The sequence below is a fragment of the Nannizzia gypsea genome, genomic scaffold (genome assembly GCF_000150975.2).
Source record: "Nannizzia gypsea CBS 118893 supercont1.5 genomic scaffold, whole genome shotgun sequence".
Taxonomy (NCBI): Eukaryota; Fungi; Ascomycota; class Eurotiomycetes; order Onygenales; family Arthrodermataceae; genus Nannizzia; species Nannizzia gypsea.
The window spans coordinates 974-14,567 of record NW_003345197.1 but is presented as its reverse complement, the minus strand read 5'-3'; the positions used below and the strand labels follow the sequence as shown (position 1 = coordinate 14,567).

Below are 13,594 nucleotides of genomic sequence, written 5' to 3'. Positions count from 1 at the left end.
TTTCTAGATACCATACAGACAAACACACTGATGGTGTTGTGTCCCTCTCCACAACACAATGTCTCCCTCAAGCATGGCAAGCAAAGCAACGCCGCAAGGTGCGGTCTCCTCAAAGCTATTGATTGGGCTTCCTGAAGGAACACCGCGAATCAAATATACCACTATGAAAAGTCTAAAGAGTGTTGTTGATAACCAGGCAAGGAAGAGTTATGAGGATCATTCCCAGAGCCCGTTCCTAGTTGTAGAATCTGTGCCTTCTACCTTCTTAAAAACCTTTGATAAATTATATTTAGACCACGGCCCTCATCTCACCGCAAACCCCAGCGAGAGGATAGTTATACTTGAAACTATGGTTTACCTAGCCCACGGAATCCTAACCGAAAACATTTTGAAAGCTATCCGAGATAAACTCGAAAGCATGAGCATCCGGGACGAAGTTACGACTACCACTGCTTTCCGCGTTACCACTAGGAAGTTCGTTAAAGAATGCGACGGTGGCGTTGTGCGACTACATCAACATCCGAATGACATGCAATGGCCCACCCTTGCCGTAGAAGTAGGGCTGTCGGAATCAAAAAATAAGCTTGCCATCGATGCCCAAGGGTGGCTTGAGGCCGAAGGGTCTCGGACATGTGTCGTTATAACAGCCAAACTTGAACGGGACACTCCCAGGATAACCTTCGGCCGCTGGGAACTTGACTTCCCACCATTTCGCCCTATAACTCGCAATTATCAGCCAATCGGCTCAATCAAGCAGGAGGTCATTGCAACCCACGAAGGAGGAGTTACGAGGGTATCAGGAGACATGACTATTCCCTTTGAAAAGATATGTGGTCGTCCACGCCAGGGACCAATGGAGGCAGATATTATTATTGGCCGAGCTGCGTTTAAAGAGATCTCTGAACGCTCATGGGATATCCAGGGATTTATGTGAATAAAGATGAGTTATTTCGGGGTATAACTATGAGTGGGAAACCATGGCACAGAACATTTTTATGGCCTCCCTCTGCGTGTCTTGCTGTGATGTGGCTGGAAAACCCGACTGAACCCATCAACAGTCGCCAGTGTTGATGTGCTGTCCTCGTGGTGGTCGTCTCTTCTGGATATGCCGCGCAGTTGCCCCTCAAAAGACCAACTTCACACAGTGCATACCCCCGCCTAGATAATTGAAGTGATTGAGGAGGGTAAAAAGGCTACCCTTGACAAGAGAAAGAGAAGCGCCACTTGCGGTCTCCCTTGCATATTTTAGGTAGACATAATGTAACCATGGCCATGATTGCTTATTCTGTGGCGCTACACTCTTTAATATCATCATTCCCCTGGCAGCTGTTAATTGTTAATTGTGTGACATCAATCCCGAATCAGGAGACGGTACGGAGTAAGTAGGTGTGATCCTGGCCCAGGGCCGAGTTCACCTCACTAACCGATCCTTATATTTATCGAGGAGCTAGCACTCGGAATGTCAGTACATAAGTCTACTTCTCACCATGGATACTGAGCCAAGAGGTAGTAACGATGCCAGGATGGACAACTCGTACAGATTTTGCTGCAGGATCGTCCGTTTGATACACGTCGATTCGGGGCCTCCTGCGTCTCTAGCTCGTTGACGAGGAAAGGAGCGTTCTTGTACTCTGTACCGGCTCGCAGGGCTCCCTGAAATCTCTAGCACCACTTTCTAGTTACTCGGCAAACCGCCAGAGAACAAGCTGCGTCAGTAAAGATAAATAATATACGGAGTAGATGGTGATGATAATGATGCTGCTGTTGGCCAGGTGTTTTCGACGAGTTGATTGATGAAGAAGTCGACTGTGACTAATCAACGGAACTTGCGCGGTGGCGAAACGCGACGCCGCTTTTATTTCTTTCTTTTTCCTTCTCAGACACAAAAACGAACGATGAGCTGAGCTACATATCGGTTTAAACAGCTTCTTCGGCTTGATGGAGAGCGGAATATAAGAGGGAGAGAGGGAGAGAAAGAGAGCCTTCATTTACACTATCATTATCCAAACTTGAGAGCCGGTTCTTTTGTCGCTCGTGTGTTGTGTTTCACGTTTGATCCCCCCGTCCTCTCTGCTTGGCTTGGGTGTAGTTAAGTGGCTGGTTAGCCGGCTTTGACTGGCTTGCCTCTCTCCCCTTCGCTTTACCCGTTTGCAGCAACAGGCAGAGTCTTCGATCGCTAGCTAGAGATAAGCTGGCTTGACTTACGTGTACGGAGTATAGAGGGAAAGAAGAGGTGCTGCTGCTGCTCCCGCCGCTGACAAGGTATTCTTATTCTTGCTTGAGAGACCGAACCCTTTGCCATCGCTGCGCTATTCCTAATATTTGAGACGTCCTCCCGTCGGGCTCGTTATACATACTAATGGTGAAATATAGGGTCTATACCAACTTCTATATCCTCCCATGAGTTTAGCATTTTATAAGCTTGCCTAAATGCATCTCCTAAAAGCCCCTTTCCGTTTTCCCGCTGCCACCTTGCAATCTATATCTGAGATGGCCTGGCCTTGAATGTTGGAGCTGTGCATTCCCACACGGCCCCCTTTGTCAAATCATAATTAGCACAGGCTCCCTTGATTGCAGCGTCGACTCCGGAAACTTCTTGCTTAGTCTCTCGTTTCATCTATATACCAATGCTTCTCTTTCTTACTCTCTCGTTGTAATTTCCATACTACACTGTACTGCTTGTTGCAGTGAATCTGTTCATGAATCCTCGAACAGGATTCATTTCGCCTTCTACACCATTACCTTTTACCTTCTTTTGTTTGCTTCCACGTCGGCATAGGTATTTGGCGCCTCTCTTCCGACCCGAGCGAACTCCAGGAACAGGTTGTGGGTGGCTGCGTAGAAGAAATCCAATAGAACAGGACTGGCCACCTTACTAATGGGAATACCTGTGGATGATACACAGACAATGGCTCTTCAGGAAGGGCTTTATGACCGAGATTCCATATCCGATGATGATTTGGAAGTAAGTAAAGCTTTTCCCTTTTACAGTTCCTCTCCTCGAACTGTTGATATATTCTAATTACCTACAAAGCTCTATCGAGATGCACTAGAATTCCCCGATGAGGTCGATGACTTCATTCAACGGTCCTTGTCCTCGCGTTCGGTTGTTAGGACACCAAGCTCAAAGTATAGGGATAAAACTATCATCAAGACGCTCGATGATGTAACACCACAACCTCAGGTCCTTGAAGAAGGAATGAATGAATCTGGTCATGATGATGATGTCAATAAGACCAATACCGATGGAGCTGGAGAGCCACCCAAAGAAGAAGATCTGGCCCACCAGCGATCGATCAGCTCTCAGATTTGTGTGTCCCCTTCATGGTCCAGAGCCGGTGACAAGAAACGAAGAAGAAAGAAGGATCAGAAACGGCAAGAAAAGGACCAGAGAGACCTGGAACAAAAACTAGAACAGGAATCGAGGAAGAACTCTGACGGAGCTTTTCGGAGAGAGCCGAGGAGGCTAACCAAGCGGCCTCCGCCAGCTAATTCCAGCAGGGCCTCGAGCGCCAATGGCCGTATGCAGCGTCCCTCAACAGCATCTTCCTTCAGGTCGTTCTGGTCGAACCGATCCTCTCGAGCCAGCTCAGTCCAAGGCTCTGACACCGAAGGCCAGAAGAGGGTTTCTTTTCTGGACTCTTTAAAAAGAGAACAAAAAAATGGAACTTGGCTTCCCCGAATGTGGCCAAAGAAATCCAAAACCAAGGACTCAGCTGCACAAAGGGGCCATGTATCTGACTCTGAAGCACAAACGGAAAATACTCCCAGGCATTCTTTACACACGGTCAAGAAGCATGGAGATCTCCGTTCGGTAGCCAGGACACACTCTACTGGGGATACCAATGACCAGAATTCAAATCCGACTATTTATGCCAAGAAGGCGAGCCAAAATCCCGAGATTTCCCCTGAACGCCTAGGTGGCCAGGCTAGCACTTACGATCAAAAATCGAAAGGCACACTACGCCAGCCGGGAGATGATCTGTCGGCACAGAAGGGTCAGACCTCGCGGTCACCAAGAGGAGTTGTTATCGGACCTAGTAGTAGTAAGAAACGGCCGGCACCTGCCCCCGTCGCAAGTAACAACGAATCACCAGGCCCAAGTGCTCCGTCACGAACACAGCTTGCTTCCTCGCGGAAAAGTCCCACAGCTGAGCCAGAGAGGAACAACGTCAGTAGCCCTTTGGACCAGTCCTTCTTTGTCAAAATTCCCAAAACCCCTACACATGATTTCGATAGGTCTAGAGAAAATGCTGGCCAAACACCCAAAAAGGTAGACCAGTCATCTCTTCAACAGCGGTCCCCCAATATATCCAAGAAAATCAACCGCAATCCTGATTCCCGTGCATCCCCACAAGCTGATACCAGGAAGCCCAGGGATTTGTTCGAGGTTGTAGACCTTCCTCGTTACGATGGCCCGGTGACGGAGTCGAAAAACCAATCTGATGTCAGCAGCAAATCTAAAACCGATACACAAGATTCCCCTTACACCCCTGGCAAAGCTGTGGTTATCGATGGTATGCCAACAGGTAGCTCGGGTTCATATAAACAGGACAATAAACCAAAGACGACTATTAATTTCAGCCGAACAGCGCGACTACGGCCATCCCCATTATCAGGCCCTCCTCTCCTCAGCCCAGGATCTAAGGATTCGGCAACAAGCAACGCCGATGCCAATCAGATCTGCTCTGGGGTTACAACTCAGCCAATCGTTACTTCCCCCACCATACAAGGACATCATCAACTTGCCACAGAGCCAAATACCGCAACTAGAACCCGTCGACTTTCTCTTGATCGTTTTCTGAGGCCCGGTAAGGCGAAAAAGGCGGCTATAAATGACACAGATACCCCTCCCGCAAAACAAGCAATTCTTGATTTCAGCGCGGAAGCCACGACGAATGATTCGCAAAATTTGAGTAAGGATCATCTGGAACGCCAAACTTCTGCAAATGCGGCACCTTCTGGATCTGATGGCAAGCCAAAAGTTGCTCGTAGTGAAGAAGATGGCAATATCTCACAGGGGAATGGCGTGCAAAAAGTAGTTGCAAACGATGGAAATACACCAAAGCCACGTCGTAATTCGATTGATATCATCAACAAGTTTCGTCCGTCACTAGGCAAGACTGAGGTGAAACTTAAAAAGAAGCGACCAAGTTCCGCTGGGGTCAATTCAATCACTCCTCCGGTTGAGAAACCACCCTCCAGTAATACCAGAACTCAAAGTGCTTCAAACTCCCCTCTTCTTCCATTTGGGAACGTGAACTCAGGCCATAGCCTTTTGCCCAAGGGTATGCCAACTATTAGGAACATGAGAGACGAAGGAAATAGCCCCATTACTAGGCCGGTAGGCAAGCCATGGCTTGGGTCGGATCAAATTTCAAGCTCTTCTAGCTTACTTGGGGTTTCCAGCGGGAACCCCGGCGGCCCATCTCGAGGCAGTCGCCCAACTAGTTCGGGTCAGCGTATTGCGAAGATGTTTGTAATATGCTGTAAATGCAAGTTCTGGCATGACATGCCATCAGATGCCTATGCTAAGCTTGCGTTTCCCACTGTTGCAGCATTGAAGAATAAGCTGGTAACAGGACCTACTCAGAAGCCTAGACACCCCGACTCTGAGGAAGGAGGTGCAGGATGGTCAAGTATCACAGACCCATCCGGTCCTCAGCCAAATAAGATGGATGATGAGGCAAGGGCCAGTACCAATTTGAGCGGCACTAGTAACCATGTCAGCAAGGAGAACTCAAACGGGATGAACAACAGCAGATCATACCCTCAGTCTACCTTCTCCCGTTTTTCATTCCTCAACCAGTCTGTCATCAAGTGCTGTTGGTGCGATCATAGGATGTCGCGGACATGCTGTGCTGGATGGACCGCACTTGTTCAACTAAGGGAACGCCACCACTAGGTAACTAGCTCCCGAAAAAATACTTCTAGCCAAACAAACTGCTTTTCAATCGTTGGCCGTTCAATTACGATATATTAGATCAAATACATGGTTGACGAAAGAAGAGAAGCCGAAAAAATTCGTGACATTTGACGAGCCTTATGATAGATAATTGACTTATGGATAATGACACCTATGACCAATGAAGCTCACTCAGTGCTTTTTTTTTATTTCGCTACGGAATGATACGGGTTGTATTGGTGTGATTTGTTTAGAACTGGGTTGGATCTTCCATACTGTATACAGTTGATGCGAATTATTTATTGCTGCACACTTTTTCGGGCTTTACACTTGTTTTGATGTTTGAAACTCACCTCCTTAAGCTTTCCATATTCAATTTAATATCATGGTATAAAGACATAATGTAACTGTCCTAAAACCGCTGTGTTTTACAGCTTGTTTCCCTAATTACTGCCCGGCCAATAAGTATATTTTAATATATGGAACTCGAGTTAAACGATATCGATTCAGCCGTCAATCTTAACATAACTATGCAATATTTGAAATCTCGATGCCCAGGAAAGAAGAGGTTCGGTTTCAAGTTTACCCCCTCTGCAATGGAGCAAAAAAAAAAAAAAAGAGGGAGAAAAGGAAAAGAAAGTATAGAGTCTCGAGTTGAAGTAAGAAAAGGCAGATAAATAATGTTACAAATGAGCGATAGCATCAAGCGTTTATTGTTTCGGATTCGGTTGAAGTGTCCAACGCCAGACGTGGATTCAAAATTGCGTGGTAAGTGGTAGATAGATATAGTAGACCTTGTGATAAGAGAGAGCTTTGAGAGTGGCCTTGTTGCAAGTGGGTATCAAGGAGTCCAAATGGTTGAATAATCGTGTGATGGTAAAACTTGTCACACATCAGGCGTGCAGATAGCAGCATTGATGGCTGCGTGAACATCCTGCTTTCTGAAGCCGGGTGCTCTCCCAAGGCAGGTTGATCGACTTGCTAGCTCTAAGCATATAATCAATTAGTAAGTTACGTGAAGCATATAGAGTGAAAAACGAGAAAAAAAAAGATAAACTAAATACAGCAGATAACAACAACATGTTGGTGTATTTAACTCACGAGTGGTAAACTTCTCAACGTCCATAATCACCGTTCGTGGCCCGTGAGTTCCTGTGCTGATGTTCACGGCTTGGTCAACAGCGGATGTTGGAGGTAGGAATTGAGGATCGAACCCCAGCGAGCGCATATTAGACGATTTGCTACCAGAACAAGGATAATTGCTGGGATTCTTTGGTGAAGGATACGAGACTTCGATGGAGGAAGCCGTGGCTTGGGCGTTGGGCTGAGAACCAGGAGGGTTTATGAATTTATTGGAGGTTAGTAGTTTGCGAGAGTTCGCAACGAGCGACGAAGGAATCTCGATGAAGGTAGAAAGGCTCCCCAAGTGGATGCCTTTCGTTTTCAAATATCCTTCCACATCATGGCAGTCGAACCAGGTGCCTCCGAGCCCCGTTTTTTCGATGAATTCTTGCACAGTACTGACCTTCTCATTCTCTCCTAGCTGAGAGAGGAGGGTTCCAAAGACACGTTCCAGGGATTGCATATTTGGGGGAAATATGTTATTTCCGAGACCATCTCTTCGAGGATAATGCATTCCTGCACCCCCAAGGCAGAAGTGCGGTTTTTCTATAAACTCCAGGGGCTCATTTGCGCTTCTTTGTAGAAGGGTAGTAAACGAGTTATGTAGATGGCTTCGCAGGGTCAGGTAGAATGTGAGCCTGAACTTGTGGGCCAGGCGCTCCGGTCGAGTTCCAGGGTTTGTTAATAAAGCGTAGCCATATTCTAGAGAGCGGCGGTGGAGTCGACGAGCAAAGCTAGACTCTTGATGGCTATACGTAATAGGTAGGTCGCGATTGAAAATATATGCACCACTAGAGCAAGGAGAAGGGATAGCGTAGGTTGAAAACCCAGCCCTGTCGAATGTGGGAACGCTGACTGGAGGTATACTGATAGAAGTTATAGAATCATTTATCGTGGGGCCATAAAGTTGGGTAGTATCGGTAGGGATAGTCCCCATGTATAAGAGGTCATTACCGCCCTTTAATGGTAAAGGCTCGGCGCTTGAATAGCACAACTTGTCGGGAGCATTCGGGCACGGCTCGTCACTGGCATACGCGTCTGGGGTATGGTTTAAAGCAACATAACTGGCATTTTCCGCGGTTGTTGTGGGCGCTGGTAATTCATCCGGGTCACTCGCGGGACTCTTGCCTCCCTCCTGGGCCTCGGGGGTCAAGGACATGACCCGCCTCGTCGTTTTTTCCAGCTGCTGTGCCAGCCTTGGATATGCCGATAGGGCGCCGCTTCTCACAGCTTCGTCGTTAAAAGCCAGAAACGCTTCCCTCATCTCCTGCATGTTTGCTTCTAGCTCCGTGACACGCTGGGTTAGGGACGAGATTGCGGTTTCCTTTCGCATCCTGTACGCTCGTTGAGCAAGTCGAATTTGGGTCCGACGGCGCTATTCAATGGCGTTAACAGGTATAAATCTTGACGCAGATATCAGACTTACTTCGGCAGCCGTTCTATCAGGACAGTCCACCCTTGGGCGTCCGCGTTTCTTGGTCTCATTTGACATCGATACAGTACTGGTCTCCCGCTCTCCTTTCTGGCGCAAATTACCCCTTGTTGATATACTCTTCCGTTTCTGCTGGACGTTGCCAGCCGAATTTTCCTTGTCTTTACTGTCTCCAGTAAGCTGTTTTCTCCCTTGCTCGTCGTAGTCTGGGTACACCATCAAACCGCCCATAGGCAACTGACTTCCATCAGCTGAGAGCCCGGTAAGCAAAGAGGCGTGCGGTAGTTCTTGAAATGACATTGTAGAGAGAATGTCAAAGTTGTGATTTGAAGATGGGACGGAAAACATGGCCATTGCGATTGTGTCTGGGGCGTGCCCACTTTCAGGGCTGAACACAGCAACCAGGGTATATAAAGTATCTACTCCGTAACTCCTTTGCTTGGAAGGGCTCAAAGGCTCAAGGACTCAGGCTAGAAACTTTCAGACACTGAAAAAACAAACTAAGGGAAACGCTGGAGTTGAAGCGTTGCTGGTGGTGTGGAGAGGCTGAAGCATGAAGGCTCAGCTGGAGCAAGATAGGTTATCGGCCCAGGATCAAGACACTCTTTGTAACAGTAGCTGGCTGGCTGGCTGACTGACTAGCTAGCTAGCTACCAATCCTCTCGCGCCCGTACACGGAGTGCAATAAAATATATATCTCGTCGGCACCGGGCGCTGACCGGGGATCGCACGTCCAGATCCTGTTAACTGATGACTTGCATCCGTAGTTACGGAAGAGGCAGATGGCGGGTCAGAGGTGCCATTTGAGTGCGAGCAGAGCTGAATACGAAGAGCCCAGAGACTGCACGCTCGCTAGCCAGGGGGTTCCCTCCAGGCTGTTTTCTTCTCTTGAGAACAACGAGGCCGCAAACACGGCTGGCTCTGGTCTCCACGCCGGGGACCAGGGGGGTTCGACGTTGATAGTTAGCACACGAACCGCTGAGGGATGCAGTAGTAGCCTCTCTCGCTCTCTCGTTCTCTCTCTTCCTTACTCTCTCTCTCTCTTGGGTTTCTGGGGGCAAAAGGAAGACGCCACTGAAGCCGCCAGCTCTGCCTGTCGATCGTGTGAAAAACTTCCCTCTTCCCCACGTCGCGCATGCGGCTGTGACTGAGGACAGGAATCAAGGCGACCTTGCGTAACGAAGGGTTTATGCGCCAATGGCCTTGCGAGGTTACGACAACGGTCCGATATGTGGCTTGCCCTGCTGCGAATGCGCGCCCATCGCGATCTGAGACGGTCAAGTTTGCCAACGCTGCCGGCGGATATCGACTGAGGCAGCTAACTAGTTGCAGCGTATCTGGCTGCTCGAGGGCCTCTCTTGCTTATGGCTATCGGTTTTGTCCCATCGCACGGCCCCGTGCATATAACTACCTACGCGGAGTACTTGGTAGCCTTAGTATGCACAGCCTGGGCAACTCCGAACTAGGTACAGGGAAGCCATGGAGGAGAGCGGGAGGCAGAGGGGAGAAGAGGTCGAGACAGCCGCTCCGTCAAGGGTCAAGCATGGCACCGACAACTAGTTCATTACTCTACTCCGTAGACAACGCTCGTCCTCGTCCGTGGGTGGTGACGATGTCTCTGGCCTCCTTATTTTTCCTTGCTAGTGTACGGAGTAGTGATTTAACTAGTTTACCGACTAGTTAGTGTAAATGTCAGTCTGACTGACGTCAAAAGCTGTTCGACAACATCCAAAGCTCCCAAAGGACACGAACAAACCACACGCCGACCAGGCGCAGCGAAGACACGCAGACGGAGGAGACAGGCCTGCGAGCTGTCGCGGCCGCTCACTGGTTATCCAGCTCTCCTGGGCCTGAGATCCTTTTTGACAATAAATAACTTCTACACGCAACGCATGGCGCGCCAGCGGGCCTCTTCCAATGCCTCCACGATCCCTTCGCTGCCGGACCGTACCCAGGTACGATAGCTGTCGAGCCGTAACCTCCTTTCCATGGCGATGAAGCCGACGTCTGGTGAAGCTCTTCTTAATGAGGGCGCTGTTAACGTGTTTTGGCTACGTAGGAGCTCGGCAGCATGTATGATTATCTGGCAAAGGTGATCTTGCTAGGGCCTAGTGGTGCTGGAAAGTCCGTTTCAACCGGTTTCCCTTCCTCCTTTTCTTCTTCTTTGGGCTGGTTATGCTAACCCATGTGCTGGTGCCAATAGATCCTGTCTACTGCATCGATTCGTGAAGAATGAATGTACGCTCCTTGCTCGATCCTCCTACCTCAATCCGGTGAATGCGCCATGTCTTCTAACATTCAGGCCAGGGCGGGTTCTGTCATCACAGACAATCGGCGTCGAATTCTCTTCCAAGATAGTCAAAATTGGGTCGGGGTCGAGATGGAAGAGAATAAAGCTCCAGCTGTGGGATACCGCTGGCACAGAGAGATTCAGGTCGGTTTCTCGGTCATACTACCGAGGGGCTGCAGGGGCCATTCTCGTCTACGATGTTGCATCCCACTCCTCCTTCAGCGCTCTCCCAACCTTCCTAATGGACGCTCGTGCTCTGGCTTCTCCCAACCTGACAGTATTGCTGGCTGGAAACAAGAGTGACCTAGCTGCAGATTCGGCTTCGGTTGAGGAATACTGGGATGACCCCCTTCGACCTCCAGCCACTCCATCAAGCACATCAAGTAGACAGACGCCGTTTCCCTTTGATTCTGGCGGATCTCTTCGCTCAATAGGTAGCCCCGGAGTAGGGACCAGGCTGACAGCAACTACCTCTTCGGAGGGCCGTGATGTCTCACTTGAAGAAGCGTCAAGATGGGCATCTAAGTCTAATATACCTGTTGCGGTTGAAGTATCTGCTTTATCCGGGGATAACGTCGACGAACTTTTTAACAGGCTGGCCCGAATAATCCTTACTAAAATCGAACTAGGCGAAATTGACCCCGATGACCCTCAGAGCGGCATTCAGTATGGCGATGGTGGCATATATGGAACTAGTGATGGGGGAAGTATCCGAAGCGGTATCACAATTGACGACTCTCTTACACAACCCCGGAAACGGAAGCCCAGGAGAGGCGCATGGTCGTCGGGTATGAGAGAGTGGGAAGATGTTTTCCGTTCAAATCCCCCACGTCAGCGGAACAACAGATGCTGTTAGCCCTGAGCCTCGTCCAGGGCCTACTTCGTTCTCTTCGCTCTCTCCGTGTGTTCTTTTGTCTTTTTTCACCACCTTTTGCACGCAAACACTATTTAATCCTCGTTTCATTGACTGCTGTTTCCCTGCTTGCATGATACCCTGTTCACTAGATCTTACCTGATCCTGATATATACAAAGAATTTAGCATCATATTTAATCTTGGAGCCCCCCCCGTCTTATATGTCCTAGCAGCAATATTTGGAAAGGGCCAACAAAATCCGATTGTGGCTTGGAGGGTTACTTTGATTCCGCAGAATAACTCTGACACCTTTACCCGAGACCCTTTTTCGTATTGGAGCTTATTAAGTAGATAACTAGCAATATTGTTCAGTTTTCTACCCCTGCGATGAGTGTCTTGATCCCTTTTCCGGACTTCACTTCCAAAAACGCCTGTTCGGCATCTGTGAAGTCGACCACTTTGGTCACTAACTCTTTAACACTGAGCTTGCCAGAGCCAACCAGCTCCAGAGCTAGTTTGTAATCGCCGCTGTTATACCTGAAGCTGCCTTTTATGTTTAACTCCTTTGTGCACGCAGCCATAATAGGAAAACTGATCTCGTCTCGCCCCATGCCGCCTTGTACGTACGTTCCGCCCGGTCGTGCGATATGGATGCCAGTATGGACCGACTGTTCAGCACCCGACGCATCGATGACCACATCCGCACCACGGCCGAGCTCATGCTCTGAGCGTAACTTCTCTGCGTTTTCAATTGCCGAGACATTTCCAGGTAGAAACACCCCCGTGGCAGCATACTTGCTTGCAAACTCCAGCCTGCCTGGCTGAATATCAACAGCGACGATTTTGGCTGCTCCGAACGCCCTTGAAGCAGCACAGCACAGCAAGCCAACTGGCCCAGCGCCAAAGACTACTACCGTATCACCAGGCTTAACCTCTGCCTGGCGAGTGATATGGATAGCAACCCCGAGCGGCTCCATCAACGCACCGTCCTTTAGATCCATGGTATCTGGTAGCTTGTAGCAGAAGTCTTCTGGTAAAACATAGTACCTTGCAAGAGTTCCATCATATGGAGGGGTTGCTGCAAATGCCATGTCAACACATAGGTTGTACTTCCCACTCTTGCAGGGCTCACATCGCCGGCAGCATATTCCTGGCTCCAAGGCCACCTTGTCGCCTACTTTAAGGGACTGGACAGCCGAACCTATCTCAGCAACTATGCCGCTGGACTCATGACCGAGTACCATCGGTTCTTTCAGCACAAATGGGCCGATAGACCCATGGTCCCAGTAATGAACCTAGTGGATGCCATGTATATCAGTCAGTAACAATGACTTGCAACTGTATTTGGAGACAAGATGGAGAAGGCAAGGCATCCAACTCCCTCTTCTATCACTTTGCAAGAGGGAAGAGTCAGCCATCCTTACATCGCTGCCACATATTCCTGTATATTTCACGGTTATCAGGACGTCGTAAGCATTGTTCAGTGCTGGTACGGGCCGGTCTTCGAACTTGACTTTTCTTATACCGTCAAGCACAAATGAAAGATTCTGTGAGAAAAAGGGGAGTGTTAACCAACCGCGAAATTCGCATTCTAACGGGCGGATTTACTCATGGACGATGATCGAGACTTCTAACCTTTGGGCTATTCAGTGCCATGCTGGATATTTATCTAACTATACCGAACGAGCTCGTAAAGTATAGGAGAATAGTTAGTGTAGACTTCCGTATAGGCGGTATAGGCGGTAATTAGGTCTTAATTGTCGGAGCGAAGCGAAGACTATTGTATTCCAAATAGTGGGTTAAAATATTTATATCTATAGCCTATAGGTCCTTGAAAAATAGCTATAAATTAGATAATTAGTTAGAATTCTTATCTCTAATTAGTTACTAAAATAGTATATATCTAGTACTTTAGCTATACCTAGTATATAGTAATACCCTTTATTTATAAATATATATTCTATCTTATACTTTAACCTCTAACTATATAA

At 48.5% G+C, this 13,594-nt stretch overlaps 5 protein-coding genes across 5 annotated transcripts; 3 read left to right on the top strand and 2 right to left on the bottom strand.

The window, feature by feature from the left end:
- Window positions 1-58: 58 nt before the first annotated feature.
- Window positions 59-934, top strand: MGYG_05850 (hypothetical protein; the record flags this gene model as incomplete). Its single annotated transcript, XM_003171255.1, has 1 exon — window positions 59-934. The coding sequence occupies one exon, from the start codon at window positions 59-61 to the stop codon at window positions 932-934; it is 876 nt and encodes a 291-aa protein (XP_003171303.1).
- Window positions 935-2,908: 1,974 nt separating this feature from the next.
- On the top strand, window positions 2,909-5,905 carry MGYG_05849 (hypothetical protein; the record flags this gene model as incomplete). The annotated part of the gene is made up of 2 exons (XM_003171254.1): window positions 2,909-2,965; window positions 3,035-5,905. The coding sequence occupies 2 exons, from the start codon at window positions 2,909-2,911 to the stop codon at window positions 5,903-5,905; spliced, it is 2,928 nt and encodes a 975-aa protein (XP_003171302.1).
- Window positions 5,906-6,791: 886 nt separating this feature from the next.
- MGYG_05848 (hypothetical protein) lies at window positions 6,792-8,813 on the bottom strand (the record flags this gene model as incomplete). The annotated part of the gene is made up of 3 exons (XM_003171253.1): window positions 6,792-6,892; window positions 7,007-8,402; window positions 8,454-8,813. The coding sequence occupies 3 exons, from the start codon at window positions 8,811-8,813 to the stop codon at window positions 6,792-6,794; spliced, it is 1,857 nt and encodes a 618-aa protein (XP_003171301.1).
- A 1,538-nt stretch (window positions 8,814-10,351) lies between these two features.
- On the top strand, window positions 10,352-11,605 carry MGYG_05847 (GTP-binding protein ypt4; the record flags this gene model as incomplete). The annotated part of the gene is made up of 4 exons (XM_003171252.1): window positions 10,352-10,414; window positions 10,519-10,583; window positions 10,663-10,697; window positions 10,767-11,605. The coding sequence occupies 4 exons, from the start codon at window positions 10,352-10,354 to the stop codon at window positions 11,603-11,605; spliced, it is 1,002 nt and encodes a 333-aa protein (XP_003171300.1).
- A 366-nt stretch (window positions 11,606-11,971) lies between these two features.
- Window positions 11,972-13,150, bottom strand: MGYG_05846 (D-xylulose reductase; the record flags this gene model as incomplete). The annotated part of the gene is made up of 2 exons (XM_003171251.1): window positions 11,972-12,898; window positions 13,028-13,150. Coding segments are annotated over 2 exons (1,050 nt in total), but the record flags the coding sequence as incomplete, so codon positions are not given.
- Between the last annotated feature and the right edge of the window lie 444 nt (window positions 13,151-13,594).